Genomic DNA, 18,848 nt, shown 5'->3' with positions numbered 1-18,848 from the left:
CATCCTTGCCAAACCTGCATTTTTATAATTTTTTACAAATTTGTATATCACTTATAAAATTGCACCCAACCTCACCAAAGGTTTTCCAGAAGAGGCTGGATGACTGTGTATTGGAGCTGTTACAGGAAGGATTCAGACTCTAATGGGGAAGAGATTAGATGATCTCTAATAATTTTAGAATTTTAAGGCCCAGACTATCTTGCTCCACCTTCCCTGAAGGTCAGTCCTTGATTTTGGTATTGAAAATTCATCCCAATGAATGGGGGTAGGTGCAGGGGCTTCATTTCCCAGAATTACCCAGTGCATTCCCAGAAGACCAGAGCTGCTGGTCTGCAGGGCCTGAAATGAAAACGCTCAAGTTTTGGGCATCCTTTCAAATTAACTGCACTCAGACAAAACAAGCTAGGATGTCAGGAGGCAGTCTTCTGAGCTCCCTTTCAAGAAGTCAGTGCCAAAGGCCAAAGAAAGGGAAAGACAGTAAACTACTCATGATTGCCTGTGGAGCACTGGAGGGAGATCCCCATCTCCATCCTCCCACCCTGGCCAATCCAAGTGTCTTCTCCCCTTCCACAGGGGAGAGAACCAGGGTTCGTGGCGTCCAGCCTACTCACCGGGCCACCGTACCGAGCCTGAATGGAAGCTTCTGCTCTCCTCATCTTCTCCAGATCAATTTCCCGAGCAATGAGCTGTTTAGTCTGATAGGTCAGCTGCTTGCGGGCAGGGAGATCAGGGAACCGGCAGACCTCCTCTATATTCCTGATGGTTTGGGGAGAAGGGAAGGGAATAAGACAGGGGAAAGCAGAAGTAAGACCCAATTGACCCTAGGTGGTCCATCTGCTGCTAGCCCCAGCTAAACTGGACTGTCACCTGAATTCAACAAGCCAAGCTTTTCTCATCTCCATCTCTCAATACTTTTCTACTTTTGGCTCAGGTCACACACCATTTCCTCTGTGAATCCATAAGCATTTGGTGAGTAACTAACTATTCTGCACCAGGCACTATGCTAGATGCTAGAAATACATGTATATAAAGAAGAAAGCAATTTTTCCTCTCAAGAAAAGGGAATCAGCTCCCCTGGTATCAGCTCCCCAACTCTTGCACACAGTCCTTGGCTGTATACCCTTTCCCTGGGAAGAGAAAACCATAATTCTATTACTCAAAGGGCTTATCTATTACTTAAAGGGTTGTTTATTCTCTCTTTCATCAAGTTATCTTGTATTTACTTATTTGCTCCCCAACTTTTGCACACAGTTCTTGGCTGTTGCCATCCTCAATACCCTTTCACTGGGAAGAGAAAATCATAATTCTATTACTCAAAGGGCTTATTCTCTCTCTCCTTAAATTATCTTTTATTTACTTATTTGCTCCCCAACTTTTGCATACAGTTCTGCTGTTGTCATCCCCAATACTCTTTCACTGGGAAGAGAAAACCATAATTCTATTACTTAAAAGGTTTATTCTCTCTCCTCAAATTATCTCTTATTTACTTATTTGTTCCCCAACTTTTGCACACAGTTCTTGGCTGTTGTCTTCCTCAATACTCTCTCACTGGAAAGAGAAAACCATAATCTATTACTTAAAGGGCTCAGTCTCTCCCTCTTCAAATTATTTTGTATTTACTTATTTGCATACAAGTCACATCCCCTGAGTAGAAGGTAAGATTCTGGAGGGCAGGATCTCTTTAACTTTTTACTTTGTTCCCAGTACAGAATGGATGATTACCGAACTTCAGTTCCACTCTCAGAATGACAGCTCTCATAAGAGCTCCGAAGTAGGAGACATTCAGTGTACACAGGCTGTGGCGTGGCGTGGAGATTTAATGTTTGAGGACCAGACTAACTGGATTTAGAGACTCATCTCTAAGAAAACTCAAATTTCCAAAATATTGACGCCATGGGGACCTTTTGGCTTTGGACCCAGCACACTAAGGCATGGGATGTGCATCCATGGAAGGAGGATGGACCCGCACTGATGTAGTAAGTATAAGGATGCTTCTGATAGTAACTGTTTTCCAACCAAAGAAGAGTTTAGAAAAATTAACCTCATTGTTGGAAGCCTCAGAGTTAAATTTCTCTCTGTACTTGGGGGCAGACTCCAATGGCTAGTTCACGAATGAGCTGTTTTTAAAATATGCACATCAGCACACATAACCACATCCACGCAGCCTAAATAACACATCATGGTGCCCATGCAATTGAAAAATAGAGCCCTTGCAAACATTCCCAGAATCAGCTTCAGGGCTGCAGTGAATCATTTGTGAGAAAGCCAGAATCAGACCCAGAATCAGGTTTTTTTTTTTTTTTTCTTAAAATTTCCTAGTTGGCCTTGAGGAGAGATACCAAAGTTATGCTGGAAGATACAGCCAGAGTGTACCTTCTGTGTCTACACAGGTTGGAAACTGCCCAGCTTTGCCAGCATTTATACATATCTTATAGATAGTAAGAGGGAAGGTATGGACTAGGTGGGTAGGTAGACAAAGGGCTAGGGGAAAGGAGGAAAGACAGAGGTGTCTGAACAGAAATGGGGAGGCTGGCTAAAGGAATGAAGGCAAAATGGGAAGGAAGAAGGAAAGGAAGGGAAGCAGAGAAGGAAAAGAAAAAAGGGAAAGAAAAGGAATGAAAATAGGAAAGAGAAGGAAAAGGAAAAAGAAAGGTATTTGAAAAAAGAATATAATAGAGGTGAAAAGGAAGAAGAGAGGAAAGCGATCCTGCCAGCCTTGTTTGCCAGTTTAAAATGAACACATTTGGATGCAAAGGTATCTGAAAAGTTTGTTCCCTAAAATATTTAAAACCCATCCCTATAATCTGGTTTGTTCTATTAACCTGCTCAGCACATTCTTTTTTTTTTTTTTTTTTTTTTGGGAGGGGGGGAGGGAGTATCTTCTCTTTTTAAAAAAATTTTTAATATTTTTTTTATTTTCAAAATATATCGCAAAGATTATTTTCAACATTCACCCCTGCAAAACCTTAGCACATCCTTTTTTTTTCAGAGATAAAATTGCAAAGATACCATTTAGTACTGCTCTGTCTGAATGATCACCTACTCCTGATTAGTGTGGTCTTAAGGAACAAAGCCTGACAACACAAGCACTTTGAAAAGGTCATTCAGCATCCTATTTAGTCCTTAACAACCAGGCACTCCTTCCAAGGTGAAGTAGGAACTGAAACAGGGTTATTCACTCACATGGCTGCTGGAGCATCCTCCAGATGGACTCCTGTAACTGGATGGAGGTCCAGGCCACTCACCCTTCCTCCCTTACTGGCTCGTGCCTGGAGGGGGACAGAGTACCCTCTACTCCCTGGAAAATCCCAGGGCTCCAGCATGGAGTTCCTCCGTGACATTCTGAGCTGTCTCCATAACTACAGCCGAGTGATGCTGCAGGATGGCAGGAAGATAGATACAGAGGTAGATCAGCCCCAGAAGAATCAGGGCAACAGCCAGAGGCATACCCCAGTCAGTGATGAACAGGGTTTCGTGGCACCGGGCCTGGAACATTTGGGGTATAGTGCCAGCGGCTCCCCAGTCAGCGTCTAGAGAAAAGGGACAGCAGTAGCCCCTGGTATCAGCTCCCCAACTTCTGCACACAGTTCTTGCTGATGCCCCCCCCAACCCCTTCACTGGGAAGAGAAAACCATAATTCTATTACTTAAAGCTCTATACTCTTCATCTGAAAAAGCTTTCACATGACCAGGTCTATAGACACCTGTCTAGACTTGAGGTGGGTAGTTGGAGCTCTGAGCCTGAATGGGTGACTTTTAGGAAGGCAGATTCCTAGATTTCAATGACAATGTGGGTCACCCCCACCACCCACTCCAAACCGGAAAGCTCCCAGCCCCAAGAGCCAATCACCTTTCTGGTGGGAATTGTCACTAAGCCCCTTAGTGGAATCCAGGGTGGAGGGATTTGGAAAAAAGAATTCACTCCGAAAGCATAGCTTGGAAAAGTCATTTTTGAGGTGACTATGCCCTGTCCATGGCAAAATCAGATCAGAATGCTTTTCTGACTAATATCTCTTCTCTCTTTCCCCTGGGCCTGCCCAAATGAAAAGCTTCCCCTTCCCTAAGTCTCTGTCACTGCTTTTCTAAGTCTTTAGAACTCTAACAAACAAGAATGTGATGTGGTTGAAAGAAAGCCAGATTGGGAGTCAGGAGCACTGGATTCAAATCCTCATTCAGACATTTGCAAAGCTCAGTTTGCTCAATGTAAAATGCGAGGGTTAGATCATGTGACCTCCAAAGGTCTCTTTCCATGCAAAGACTCTAGAATTATAGGATAAATAAGAATTATATAGAATTGTAGAATCAATTAGCCAATTTAAGGTGCTGTTTCCCTGAAGGGAATTCTGACTCAAATACCACTCCTGAGGACTATTTTGTTTTCTCTTTGACTCCCTACCTTTTTGACTTTGCAGAACCAAAAGGTTCAAAGTCCCATGATATTTTAGAGGTGCATGATAGAGGGGAAAGAATATTGCACAGTTAACAGTTTCGGATTCTAGTACTGGTTCTGCCATCACTTCAGTATATGCTAGTGGGCAAGACATTTCCCCCTTCCAGGTCACACCCCCTTTATAAATGAGAGAAATGGCCCACAATGATCTCTGATGCTCCTTCTAGCACTGAGATTATGTGTTTTTAGGGATGTTGAGGGGTAGGGAGGATTAGAATTCAGTAGCCAGAAAAGAAGGAGAGAGAAAAGGAGAAGGGAAAGACATTATAGTTGGGAAAAGCGAAGAAAATGAAAAGGAAAAGAGATCTTTTTTCTAGGAAATTAAGAAGCAAGACAGACGGAGGGAGTCCTTGGAATTAAAGATTAAGTACAGGAATAAGGAGATTAGCTCAAGGGGGAAGGCATAAGGCAATGAGAGTGTTTAAAACCCACGTGAATGAAGACAAATGGGATGCTGGGGCTTAGTTGGCCATCTGCTTCCCACCATGGAGTGCCAGAAGTCCTTGGCCTTCTGACCTGACAAGAGGACATGGCAGAAAAGCTTATTACTCTGTGAGCCTTGCTCAGCCATGAGTGAGCCCATGGGCACTGGACATGGCCAAATCTCTCTTCCGTTAGTGTCCTGAGTCCTCTGGACATGAGAAGAAATTCCCCATTAATTCCAACTTCATTTTAAAGGCAGTGAAAAAAAAGAACTAGGTAAATGCTTCTGAATCCTAGGCAGAATGCCAATAAGATACTTGGGCTTCTAAAAACAATTTTTTAAAACAGCATGCAAAAGATCTATATTCTGGCCTGTTGGTCTCTGAGAAGTTCTCAATGTGATAATTTATAGGCACAATGAAAATTTCTCACATGACTTCTCAGAGGGCAAGGAACCAAACCCAAAAAGATTTAAAAATTAGAATAGAGAAGTAGCGTTGCCAAGTGGATAGAAAATTAGCCTCATAGTCAAAAAAAGATCTGGGTCTTCAAGTCCTGCCCCGCCACCATATCCTGGCGGAGTCTGGCTGTGGGCTAGTCAATTAACCCCTTAGTACCCCAGATCTCTCTTAAAGACTTTAAATTATAAAGAAGGTACTGGTTTAAATTGGTAGAGAAAGTTCCTCACTGGGAACTCTCTACAGTAATGAAATCACAGGTTCAGTCAAAAACAATCTTTCTAAAAAAGTGCCTGATTCCAACTCCCACTGCAGACTATTAGTGAGAATCCATCATTCTTTTTTTTTTTTTTTTTTTTTTTAAGGAAACTTGGATTAAATGACTTGCCCAGAGTCACACAACTACTAAGTATATGAAGTTGAATTTGAATTCAGGTCTTCCTAACTCCAGGAGCAATGTTCTATTTTCCATTGAATTCTTCCAAAAAAACAAAATGGAAGTCAGAGAGAAAATGTAAGTGCTTAAGATCAGACAGAGCATTAAAAGCAGAGCTGGGGCATGAGTCCAGAGCTCTTTCTACTTTAAAAAAAAAAGTTTTCTTTTTTTCCGATTACATTTAGAAACAATTTATAATATATATTTTTTAAAAATTTGAGTTCTAAATTTTCTCCTTCCCTCCCTTCCTCTTTTAAAAAAAATATTATTTTTTATTTATTTTTAACACACTTTGCTTTATGAATCATGTTGGGAGAAAAAAATCAGAACAAAAGGGAAAAACTATGGGAAAGAATAAAAACAGAAAAAAGAAGTGAACACAGCATGTGTTGATTTACATTCAGTCTCCATAGTTCTTTTTCTGGATTCAGAAAGCATTTTCTGTCCAAAATCTATTGGGATTGCTTTGAATTACACTGAGAAGAACCAAGGATTTCATAGTTGATCATTGCCCATTCTTGCTGTTATTTATACAATATATTCCTGGTTCTGTTTGCTTTGCTCAGTATCAGTTCATGAAAATTTTTCCAGGCCTTTCTAAAATCAGCTTGCTCATCATTTTTTACAGAACAATAATATTCCATTATCTTCATGTACTATAGAGCTCTCTCGACTATCTCCAATCACATCCTCTTTAATGGTTAATTTTCCCCATTCATTTAAATATAGCCTGAACCTCCTCTTTATATCCTAAGTGGTCTCTGATCACATAATTCTTCTTCCCACTTTACCCATACTCACCATCCACATTTGTTTGGTTATACCCAACTCCCAGGATGGGCACAGCCAGGTGGCACAGTGATTAGAGAATGACAAGCCTGTAGTCAGGAAGATTCATCTTTCTGAATTCAAATCTGACCTCAAACACTTACTAACAGTATGACTGGGAGGGTCATTTAATCATTTGCCTCAGTTTCCTCATCTGTAAAATGAATTGGAGAAGGAAATGGCAAACCACTCCAAGTGAGAGTTAAGAGGCTTGGGTTTTTTGATCTGATCGACACTGGGAAAGTCATTCCAGTCAGTCAGCCAAGCAATTAATACACATTTATTAAGCACCTATGTGCCAAAGCTTTAAGCACTATTAAGCAATTTTACACCTGAATTGCAGTTTTCTCAACTACAATCTGCTTACTAGAATAACTTGTCATGGAAAAATTTTGTAAAGTATAAAACTGAAGGGAGGAACCAAAAAACTGCACTGGTGGAAAAGGAAATAAGAGTTTTGATCCCTTGAAGTGAGGAAGATCTGGATTCAATAATTTATAATGGATGACCCTAGTCACTTATTCCCTTGGGGTTCCAAGTCATTCTCTTAAGACTATAAAGCCAAGGAAGTTGCTGATCTGCCTTAGTAGCCACGATGAGAAGTTGCCTCCAGTAATGGAATCACAGGTCTAGAACCCACCCTTTTTGCACATATAAAATGCCACAGATATGAGCAATTAGCATTATCACTAGCATTACTGAGACTTACGGGTCCAGTTTATACGTATACATCCCATCAGGGGTCCGCTCCTGGTGGTAGGTGAGATTATAAGCCAACATGATATTTATGAGGTTGGCCAATTGCTGTTTCTCTTTGTTGCTATAGAGCTGGGTGCTCACCTGGAAAGAAACATTCAAAAGGGAGAAGGGCTCAGTCACTGGGAAAGGCCTCCAGGGACCCAGGAGATTACCCTCTAAGAGGGTCTCCCCAAACCCAACAACCATATAATTCAAATATCCCCAAATTGTAAGACCCAGTATAAAAACAGATGGGTGCCTTGGCCCACATACTAGGGCCAAGTCTTTTGCTAGAGTCTGGGAGTGTAAAAATGTTCCTTTGGTTACTATTACATTTCTATCTTGACAGTCTAAGGAATAATATTCCAAGATGGTGGTTCATGAAGGCTTCCATGAAAGACAGCATGGTGCAGAAGAATGAATGGAGAGAGGACATGGACTCAAGGTCATGTTTAGCCAGTTATTAATATTGAAACCTTACTATTCCCCTCTCTGAAACCCAATATTACCTGCCTCAGAGGACTGCTGTGAGGGATGCACTACAGACATGTAATTTGTTACCATTATTATGTAGCTTACCATATCAACTATCCTTTCCTCAAAACTTCATAAAGTATCATAGGATCATAAATTTAGACAGACAAAGAAATGGAGGCCCAGAGACATGAAGTGATTTGTCCATGACCATGTTTTTTAAACTTGTTTTTTCCATTGTTCTCTTTTTTTTTCTGATTATACATGTCCATTAATTTTTTAAATGAGTCATATTGAGAAAGAAAAATCAGAACAAAAAGAAAAAAACCATGAGGAAAAAAAAAAAACACAGAAGAAAAAGAAAAAAGTGAACACAGCACGTGTTGATTTACATTGATTCTCCATAGTTCTCTTTCTGGATGCAGAGGGCATTTTTTATCCAAAATTTATTGGGATTGACTTGGATCACCAGATGCTAAGAACCAAGTTTGTCATAGCCAGTCATTGCAAAATCTTGCTGTTACTGTGTACAATGTTTTTCTGGTTCTACTTGTTTTACACAGCATCATTTTGCCAAATAGCTATTAAGAGCCAGCTGCTTCCCACCCAGACTAGAGATTTAACATTTCTAGAGACTGAAGAAAAGCTAGGGCCTTGGAATCTCAATGTTGGAAAAGAGAACTCAGGTGTTTAAGCCTTCATTTAAAATGTCTTATAATAGAGAACTCATTATTTTCTAAAGCAACCCATTCCATTCTGGGATAACTCTAATTGTTAACAAGGTTCTCCTTACGTTAAATTGAATATTGCTTTTCTGCACTCTCTACTCAATAGTTTTAAATTCTGCCCTTAAGGGAAACAAGACAAAGCCAATCCCCTCCACATGAAAACACTGGATATTTGAAGAGAGCCATTTGTGTCCATCTTCCAGTCTTCTCTTCTCCATGGTAAAAATCCCCTTTTCTTTCAACTGAACCTCTACTAGCCTGGTATCCAGAACAATCATCAATGAAGTTATCCTCTTGTGGATAAGCTCCAATTAGTCAAAATCTTTCTAAAAAATGTGTGGTACCCAGAAACAAACACAATACTAACTCAAAAGCAGAATCATCTCCTTTCTTGTTGTAGACTTAGTTCAAACAGATCTATGGTGTGACAATTTCCTCCACGAGCAAATGGCAACCCATCCAAATCTTCTCTTCCCCTGATCTTCCATCAATTTTCTACAGAAGCCCCACTCAATGTACTGCAGTCATTCCTCTAGGAATTCTCTAGGTCTTTTTCCATCTTAGGGGTATCAGAGGAGCCCTCTGATTATGTTATCCCTTCCTTGCCCTTGCTCTCCTTTTCTGATAATATATTTCTTCAGTATCTCTTATTATAATCACCACCTGAATGTAGGCAATTATAGAAATATGCTATCACTTGCTTAAGCTTTTTGTTTTTTAAACATGTGCACATGTGCATATTTCCACAATTATCATGCTGCACAAGAAAAATCAGATCAAAAAAGGAAAAAAAATGAGAAAGAAAACAAAAAGCATCACTTAAGCTTTCTATACATCCTCTCTCAAAACCCTTTGGACTACCTGCAACTGATTCCTCGATGAATGTTAAAATAAAAAACCATATGGTATCACAGGGAGAACAAGTATATTGAAAAGAAGGGTCTTTGAAGAAAACAGATTGGTATCATGAAAAGTATTGCAAAGTTTCTTAAACGCAATCCAGCCTATTTTCTTATTTAATCATGGACCCAATTTACTGCATGTGTAGTGCTTGCCTGAAATATATAATAACTTGATGGACCAGTCACTTAACTGTATGCTATATATAGTCTGGCCAACAGACATTTTCCTTTCAGTTTTCTGCATATGGATTATTAGGTCAATCTCTTGAATAATGATCAATCTCCCTGACAAGGTCCTGTAACATCTGGGGGCTTGATGCAATCAGTACAACATCCTCTTCAAACAAAAGTATTTATAAGCTCCTCACCATCTGGAGGGAATCTTTTTCATCTGCAACTTGCACAAAACGTCCTCTAGGATGATAGCGAACCTCTAGGGATCTTTGTTGTTACCAATCACAGGGTCACTGAACAAAGTGATCTTTCTAGTTGTATTTACTATCTTTAACAACCTCAATTTATATAGGTGATATAATACCCTTTCTGTCCATCCAAATGAATTTTTTCCCCTCCTATGATAATCAACAAACATAATGGAATCTTGTGTTCTCTGCTGTCAGTTAGAGAGAAAAACCTAGACAAAAAGGGATTTTTAATTTTTGCATCTCCAGCACCAAGCAATAAATGGCACAATGATCCCCAAATGATTAGTAATTATTTGGAGAATTGTTTGCAAAAGCTTGCCTCTTTCCTCCTATTTACATTAGGATACTTTTGCTAGTTATATAGATCTTGAATGAAGATGAGAAAAGTCAGCATATGGGTAAGTAGTTATAGATGTTTTCTTAGTTGTCTTTTGGGGAATTAACATCAAGATTCCATACCCTGCCCCCCAATCTTTTAATATCTTTCCCTCTTCTTGGATTATCCTGTAAAGCAATATCTCAACGCCTTCAAGATTCTGTGGTCTCCAAGATGGACTTCCTCAAGGAGAATTTGGTCTGGTCCAATCATCCTTCCCAGTTACATCTTCCTAAATGCCATTTCTGCTTCTTTGGATACCACATCAAGGACTGAAGTGCTAGGGTCCAAATGGTGATGGTTCCTCTCACTGATGATGAAAATAGATCACCATAGAAACAGTGATAAATTTGCTCCACTTTCTGTCTATTTGTTTTCTTGTCGGTTTCATCTATTAAATGCTCTTGGGAGGATATGGCTCATTTGGGTCTGATGCCAAGTTATCTGTAGACTTTGCTTTTTTGTTGTAAAAGCAGTCACTGCTCAGAATAGTCCACTATCTTCCTTTTCCAGTGTTTTACAAATGAGTTTGTATTTCTAAACTAGTGTTGCTCTTAGCTGTCATTTTTCTATACTTGTCAAGGAGCTAAAATATTTTGTGGTTTCAGCAAGTTTTTAGGTTCTTTTGAACTTGATATTGTTATAACTTTTATGTCAATTAAACTTCAGAAGAAAATGGTGGTGATTCAGGCAGATTGATATTTTTGCCATTTCCCAATTTTCTGGGGAAGCCAAGTGTGGGATTCCTATTTCTTGTTTTTAAATCTGATCCATATATTACAATACATATATTATTTTTCATCCCTCCTCCCAGTGCCCATTTTTGTGCTGAAGTCATTAAGCATCAACGTATGTTTGACTTAGCTGAGGGGATCTTGTGATATTCTTAATAGAATTTTCCCTCATTTTCATTCTCTGCAACACCTGAAAGGCTGCAGGTTTTTTCATGGTGGCCTTTACATTTACACTACTCAAGAATTGCAAGACAAGATCATGTCCCATAAAATGATATATCTGGATGTCTTTGGAGTACTGAATGACAGCTTTGTCAGGTCCTTCTTTCAATCTCTTTAAGAGGACTATCCTCCCATTTAACTAAAATGTTCTTTTATCTTCTATCTTTTTTTTTTTTTAAATACTCACTAAAGTATGGATATTGACATGGTTTAGTCTTTTTTATTAGTTTAGATTGTTGACTATTGACAAATATCTTCCACTTGGGTAGTTAATAATGATAGCCAGCATTTGTAAATCATTTTAAGATTTAGAAAATGCTTTCCATAATGCTTAACTCATTTCATTCTCACAACAACCTTATGCGTCAGATGCTATTATTATCATCTCTATTTTATAGATGAAGTTGAGACATTAAATGACTTGCCCAGAGTGATAGTTTATAAAGTGTCCAAGGCAGAATTTGAATTTTACTCTTCCTGATTCCAAGTCCAATCAGCTGTCAATTAATTTAATGTTTGTGGAGGCTCTAAAAAACAAATTCTGGCCCTTGCTTGTCACTCTGTCATTACCAATGCCGAAGCAGAAACTACACAAGACCAAAGGCCATTTTAAAGTTTTTTCTGTTTTAAGAATTGCTACAGCCAAAAAATTCCTCAATCTACCAAAATGCTTCTCTATTCTTAACTAGGTTTGTTCTTGGATGGCAGATTCAGTCTTCACTGGAGTCATATCTGATGTCTTTCCATCATGGTAGAACCTAGATAGTATTACTGCACACAGCAAATATCTAATAAATGTTGGAAGAATTTATACAGTATTACTGCACACAGTAAGTGATTAATAAATGCTAGCTGAATTATAGACTTGTACACGCCTAGTGTAAGCTTTAAGAACAAGCATCACCTTTGCACCATGATGAGACAACAGAGGACTTGTGAACATCATTACAGTCAGAGGGAAGGAACAAGAGAAAACAGATTTTGGAAACATGCAATACTTCTGAAGTTAGCACTCTTTATAGATCTAAAATCTACTTTTTTATTTAGGAACATTAAAATAATCATGTTTGTTATTGGAACTGAATTCAAATCAATCAACATTCAAATCATCAAGCACCTACTATGTGAAGGAAACAGCCACATTATAAGACTACGAGAAAAAATACAAAACTATCCCTCCTCTTTACATTCTTCAGGGGCAATGTCTAAAAACATTGGAAAAGTTTTCGGAAAATTGCTTTATTTCTCTAAAACTATTTCCCCTCCAGTCTCAGTCAGTCAGTCTCTCTTTTCTTTCTCTTCCCCCTCTTTTTCTTTCTCTTTTCCCCCCTTTCCTTTCTTATTTCTCTATCCTCCCCCGCCCCCTTTCCTTTCTTATTTTTGGCTTTCACATCAGTTTCTTCCTCTGTAAAGTGATAAAGTGTAAAGTTTGGATAACAATCAGTGGTGTCAAATCCAAAGAGAAATGGATCCCCACAGGCCACATATTGATTTAGAAAACCACAAATTACTATTATATTGTATTTATTTTGCTAAACATTTTTCCAATTATCTTTTAATCTGGTTCAACTATACTAAGACCTATTCATCTATGAGTTTGACACCTCTGACCAGATGATTCTTAGAACTCTTTTTGGCTCTGGGATCCCACAGTTCTAAGTTATTAGGACTATCATGGACATATGAGGAGGGGAGCAGAAGGTACTTTGGAATTCTTAAGTCTCAAGCTTCTGAAAGATGTTTATGGTCTTTAAGGAGATAGAATCAACATGGTTCTCCTTCTCTTCTTTGACTCCCTTTTGTTAAGGGAAATAATATCCTGATCTTAGAAGGGAAATAAGAGTTCCTCACATGAACTCTACTCAATTGAGATACGTTGATTTAAGGCCCCAATCCGAAGAAGTGAGCCTTGATTCTGTGTCCTTCCCAACTTCTGGGGATTCAGAATGTACCCACCACTACCCTCTGAGATTGTTTGGGCTAACTACACCTCTGTCCCCACAAGCTTTGATTTATACATCTTACAAACCCTCAACCCAGAAGGTGACTCACAGGACGAAGCTTAGGGGAGATAATGTCCAGGAGTAGACAGAGGGCTTCAAGGATGAGGGACTGCGGGCCTGCACGGCTTCGGGCAGCTGGAGTGACTCCTGATACCAGAGACATAATCAGGTTCTGTGTCTGGTTCATCTTATTCAGTGCCTGGAGATTAGTTTAAAAACAAATCTGTTATTGCACATGTTTAACCTATATTGGACTACTTGGCTGCCTAGGGGAAGGGGAATTGGGGAGGGAAGGAGAAAATTTTGGAACACAAAGTTTTGCAAAGGTGAATGTTGAAAACTATCTTTGCATGTATTTTGAAAAATAAAGAAGCTATTATTAAAAAACAAACCAAAAAAATCTGTTTTGAACTAGTGGTCTGATAGTTTCTTCCCACCACCCCAACAACAAACAGGATTAAGTGCGCTTTAGAATGAAGGGAAAGGGCAACAGTATAACAGGTTGAGAAAACACTAAGACCCATTGAGATGGTGGGGTGGGGGTGGAGGGGAGGTCGAACATGTGCACTTTGGCAAGGATGGAAGCAATTGTTGCATGGTGGGGGGGGGAGGGGGGAGGGAGAGAAGATTCTGAAGTTAATTCTTGAGGGGGAAGGAGAATATAGGATAGGGATAGTCGGGATCCACTCTAGGAACCACTGAAGAGATCTTAAAGAGCTCCAAAAATCAGAGTCCCCAAAAGCTGTTTGGAGGTGTCGATTGCAAATGATACAGGGAAAGAACACCTTTTCTCCATTTCTAAGATCCCAGAACCCTTCTTGATTCATCAATCCATGAATCTGTTACTAGGCAAAAAGGCAGATAAGCCATGGTTAACTTTTTTTGTTTGCTTGTTTTTAGTGGATAGAAGACATAGGGTATTGGTTTGGGGAAAGGAGAAAGGTTCTATCTAGCTATTTTCCCTTAAATGGGGATACAACAGAATAAAGTTGGAAAAAATTTGGAGGGGAAAGTCTTGGACTTGAAGTCAAATAGCTATTAACTCTAATATTAAGAAAAATAGAGAAAACCTTATTTCAGAAGAATTTGGATTATGAATAGTCCCTTCACCTCCCCTTCATCCCAAGGGGCCAGCACTTGCCTCATGCTGACTGTTGGGGTAGGAGATCCTAGGGATGCTATTGGCTGCAAAAAGGAGGTGGAAGGCAACAGGAAGGAAAGGTAAGTATCTCATGAGCTGGAAGTTCTGACCATGGCGTACAGTCTGGTCCAGGATATCTTCAAATATCAACCAATCCATGGCAGCGCATATGGAGTTTAAGGTGGGATCCTTGAGCTTCATGTTCAGGAAGTTGTCATAGAGGCCCTGCAATGGATGAGATCAAAAACTGTGAACCAATGGGAAAGACATGGGGCTTAGGGGAAGTCATAAGGGAATGGGTATACTATACTTTCTTCTCTTCATCCCTTCCCATTCTAGGTTCTCACACATCATTTTCCTCAGGGCAACTGTAACAGCAGTCTCCTCATTCTTCAAAGATGAGATTCCTCAAACATCCCATAACTTCCTTATTAGAAGCCCTCCATTATTTTCTACTGCCCAGAGCAGTGATTTGCAAAATGAGGGCCATAACACAGATGATCAGCCAATTACTGGGATTATCTACAACACAAACACACTTCCTTACCCCTCAACGTTCCCCAAGGAATCTTCCTCCTCTTGCTATACAAATTCTCCACCTCATTATTTTTGAGGCTGAACTGTTTCCTTAGAGCTGTTAGGTTATAACAATTACTTGGGAACCCAAAGCAACACTGCACAGGTACAATGGGGCAAACTCCCCCTGCTCCCTGTCCATCCTCAGATTGCCCAGTGGTTATGGATAGTACCCCTGTCCTCATGGACAAGGATTACTATCAGGCTATTTCCAGTCTTTTCATTTTGGGAATCCCAAAGGATAAATTGTAATTTGCTCCTGAGACTTTGTTACATTTTCTTTCCACTCAAGACTACCTCTCTTTTGAACAATGAAAGACCATTCTTCCAACTACCCAAATTTATAACCACATTCAACTCTTCATTCTTTCTCATCCCATTTATCCAATCAGTTGCCAAATCTTGTCACTTCTTTTTCAACAACAGTGTATCTGTCTCCTCTGCTGTAGCTCAGGGGGACATTATCATCTCTGTCCTGCCCTATTGCAACAGCTAATCAAAATGTTAATCAAATGCTGCCAAGTCTCTCCTAACTCTGATTCATCTTCCACATATCTGCCCAAAGTGAACTTTCCTAAAGCTCAAGTCTGAACATATGACTCTCCTACTCAAGAAACTTTATTGCTGCCTAGTGACGATTAAATATTATTTCATCTTTATCTCACCCTTTCAAAAATGTCTATTTTTGTGTTGTTTCTTAACATACACAATTATTTAGATAAAATATGTGCATATATTGGGGAGAAGAAATTTTGCTCAAAAGAAAAATGCTTGAAAAAAATTTTTTGATGGGAGTATATGATCAAGCAAAGATTGAAAATAATAAAGAGAATAAAAAGCCAAATTCCCTGGTCTGGCCTTCAAGGCCTTATTTACAAATGCACTCCTTGCTCAGATCCCAGATCAACAACAGTTGATTGTCTAACAAATGTTCTGTGCATAGTCACATAGGAGAACCAAGCAAGTAGGGCAGAGCTGAGGGCAGGTCATCCCTGCAACTGAAAACAACCGAATTTTATTTTCTCTCATTGTTGAGAGAAAAGAGTCACTACAAAAGAAGAATATATCATTTGAAGCCTAGATTCTTCACAAGGATCTCAAGGCTACAAGTAAGTCAGGAAGAGCACCTAAGTGGTTCAATGGATAGAGTTGGGAAGACCTGAATTCAAATTCAGCTTCAGATATTTACTAGCTGTGTGACTCTGGGCAAGTCGCTTAACCCTGTTTGCCTCAGTTTCCTCCTCTGTAAAGTGAGCTGGAGAAGGAAATGGCAAATCACTCTAGTATCTTTGCCGAGAAAATCCCGTGGATCATAATTGGTGTGATACAGGCCATAAGGTTACAAAAAACAATAAAAAGAAAGAAGCAATCTGAAAGGGAAATTTAAAGGAAGACTACTGTTTTTCCATAGCAGACAAACATATCAGTACTGTCACAAATCATAGCTTACCTTGTCTTTCATCATTTTCCTTTATTCCTGGATGGGCAGCAAGAATCCCCTCTGTATAAAGTGATAGGGGCTTGGCCTAAGCTGCAAAAAATTTTTTCTTTTTTTTTTGGCTGAGGCAACTGGGGTTAGGTGACTTGCCCAGGGTTATACAGCCAAGAAGTGTTGTGTCTGAGGCCAGATTTGAACTCAGGTCCTCCTGACTTCAGGGCTGGTGCTCTATCCACGGCACCCCCCTACTCTCCTCCTGCCTAACCACATGCTCTCCAACTGCCCCAAAATATTCACTTTTTTAAGTGATTTGCTGAATGTTTCCATCATGCTGCCAGCCTGAGTTAATCAGCAGGTTGGTATGGTGAGGACAATATTGGATTAGGAATCAGAAAAACCTGAGTTCAAATTCAGCCACCGATATTTACTATATGGGCAAGTCACTTAACCCATTTGCTTGTTTGTTCATCCGTAAAATGAGAATAATAGCTGTTGTTTGTCCTTGTTCCTGAAGAGGACCATGACATTAGGCCATGAATTGAACTGAATTAAATTCAGCCTTTGTGAATTGAATTGAGAGAAGGCTGTGTAAGGTCACCTGCTTCAGTTTCTCCTCCAGCACCATTTGGGCCCAACAGCCAGATATAAATCCAGATGAACTGGATGAAAAGGGAGACCGACCTTTTTAAACAAAGGTCTTCTACAGGTCTCAGTTTGACTGAAGCCGTACCTGAGTGACTAAGGCTAGGTAGGAATTGGGGTAAAGAATCTCCTCTTTCACCTAGTCCAAAAAAAAAAAAGATCCAGATGAATGAATGAATTATCTGGGAGAGGAAGACCCTCAGGGTTTCTGGCCAAAACAGAAATGATTCCTATTTACATTCAGTCAAGACCCATTATCTCCTAGAACTGAGAAGTATCTAGGTGCTGCTGTAGTATACAGAGCACTGGGCTTGGAATCAGGAAGCTTTACCTTCATGAGTTCAAATCTGGTCTCAGACACTAATTGTGTGACACTAAGTCAATTCACCCTATTTGCCTCAGTTTCCTAGTCTGTAAAATGAGTTGAAGAAGGAAATGGTAAAATCATTCCAGTATCTCTGCCAAGAAAACCCCAAATGGCAACATGAAAAGTCAGACATGACTTAAATGAATAAGAAAGCCAAGTAAAATACAACTGTAAAGCATGTGACACACATTAAGGATTACATAAATGTTAGCTATTATTGTTGTTATTAAAAGTGCATGGAATATTCACAATAACAATATATAATCAAAGAACACTTAAGATTTCTTATAAAAATTTTATTTAAAAACTATCAAATTTTATATTTCTATTTCTCACAACAACCTTGTGTATTACATTTTCCATTTTATAGATGAGGAAATTGAGGCTCAAAGAAAGAAGAAATAAATTGTTTGAAGTCTCTAATTCAGTAAAGGTTGAAACTGGGATTTGTATTAAGGTTTTCTAAAGCCAAGGTCAAGGTCATGCTCCTTTCTGCTATACAATGCTGCCTGTCATAAGTTAGCCTCCAAAAACTCACAAATTCTACAGCTGAACACGACCACTTTTCATTCACTAAAGTAACTCAAAATCTAGTGTAATTCTGTCCATAGAGATGGGATGGAGTGAATGCTCTTTAAGACTGCTGCAGATCCCTCCCAGTGAGAGCATCTTGCCCTACCCCAAGCGAAGAGTGCTTAACACACCTGCTCATCTTTTCAGGAAAAAGAGTTTAACATCAATTTAAAAAACAAAACCCAAAAAAACCCCAACAAACTGGGATTCTGTGTGTGTGTGTGTGTGTGTGTGTGTGTGTGTGTATACACGTGCTTTTGCATCATTACCAAATCCTTGCCTTAGCTCACCTGCATTACCAAGTCCTAAAATTAATCCTTCAAAACAAACTCAGGGATCAATTCAGAGGTTTCCTGGAAGCCCAGAGGGATCGTTTCCTGTACAGACACACACAGACTGGCTTGTTAATCTAAAGCTGCTTTAGGAGAGAGAATCCCTAGTTTACCAAGGACATGGTTCCTGAGTGAAACGGAGAGGCAATGGAGGTACTAAATCAATTAACTCTTCACGGAGAAGCATTGGGGTGAGTGGGGGGAGAGAGAATGAAAAGAGTGCTGAATTTGGTAGTCAAGACACCCAAGTTTATACCCCAGAAATGTCACTTACAACCAAAGTGATTTAGTTCATCTCTGTGGGATTCAATTTCTCTGTATGAATGGGGATTATAACAGAGTCAGTCTCTTGACACTCTTACTTAGGGACCTCCAACCCACTTTTCAAAAGATTTCTTTAACAAATTAAAAGAGGAGGAAAATGATAAAGTCCTAGGTCACTATGTGGGATTGGCAGAGAGAGCCTGAAGTACTGAAAAAAGAAACTCCACATTACTGTATCCGATCCAAAAGCCAAGTTATGTCAAACTCTCAAGATTAAATTTCCCCTATTAATCTGTCCTTGGCCCACTTCATCTTTGCT

General features: G+C 39.5%; 1 protein-coding gene across 2 annotated transcripts in view; it reads right to left on the bottom strand.

The window, feature by feature from the left end:
* Positions 1 to 18,848, bottom strand: part of CHTF18 (chromosome transmission fidelity factor 18) — a 52,921-nt gene that overhangs the window by 9,026 nt on the left and 25,047 nt on the right. For both annotated transcript variants that reach the window (XM_051969340.1, XM_051969346.1), the window contains exons 16-19: positions 14,338 to 14,562; positions 13,246 to 13,395; positions 7,304 to 7,434; positions 612 to 756 (exon numbers count right to left, since the gene is read on the bottom strand). In XM_051969340.1, the coding sequence (XP_051825300.1) occupies positions 612 to 756; positions 7,304 to 7,434; positions 13,246 to 13,395; positions 14,338 to 14,562 (651 nt within the window). The remainder of the gene's footprint in view (positions 1 to 611; positions 757 to 7,303; positions 7,435 to 13,245; positions 13,396 to 14,337; positions 14,563 to 18,848) is intronic.

The sequence above is a fragment of the Antechinus flavipes genome, chromosome 1 (assembly GCF_016432865.1).
Source record: "Antechinus flavipes isolate AdamAnt ecotype Samford, QLD, Australia chromosome 1, AdamAnt_v2, whole genome shotgun sequence".
NCBI classification, from domain to species: domain Eukaryota; kingdom Metazoa; phylum Chordata; class Mammalia; order Dasyuromorphia; family Dasyuridae; genus Antechinus; species Antechinus flavipes.
Note: the sequence above shows the minus strand (reverse complement) of the source record. Positions and strands in the feature narration are given on the sequence as shown.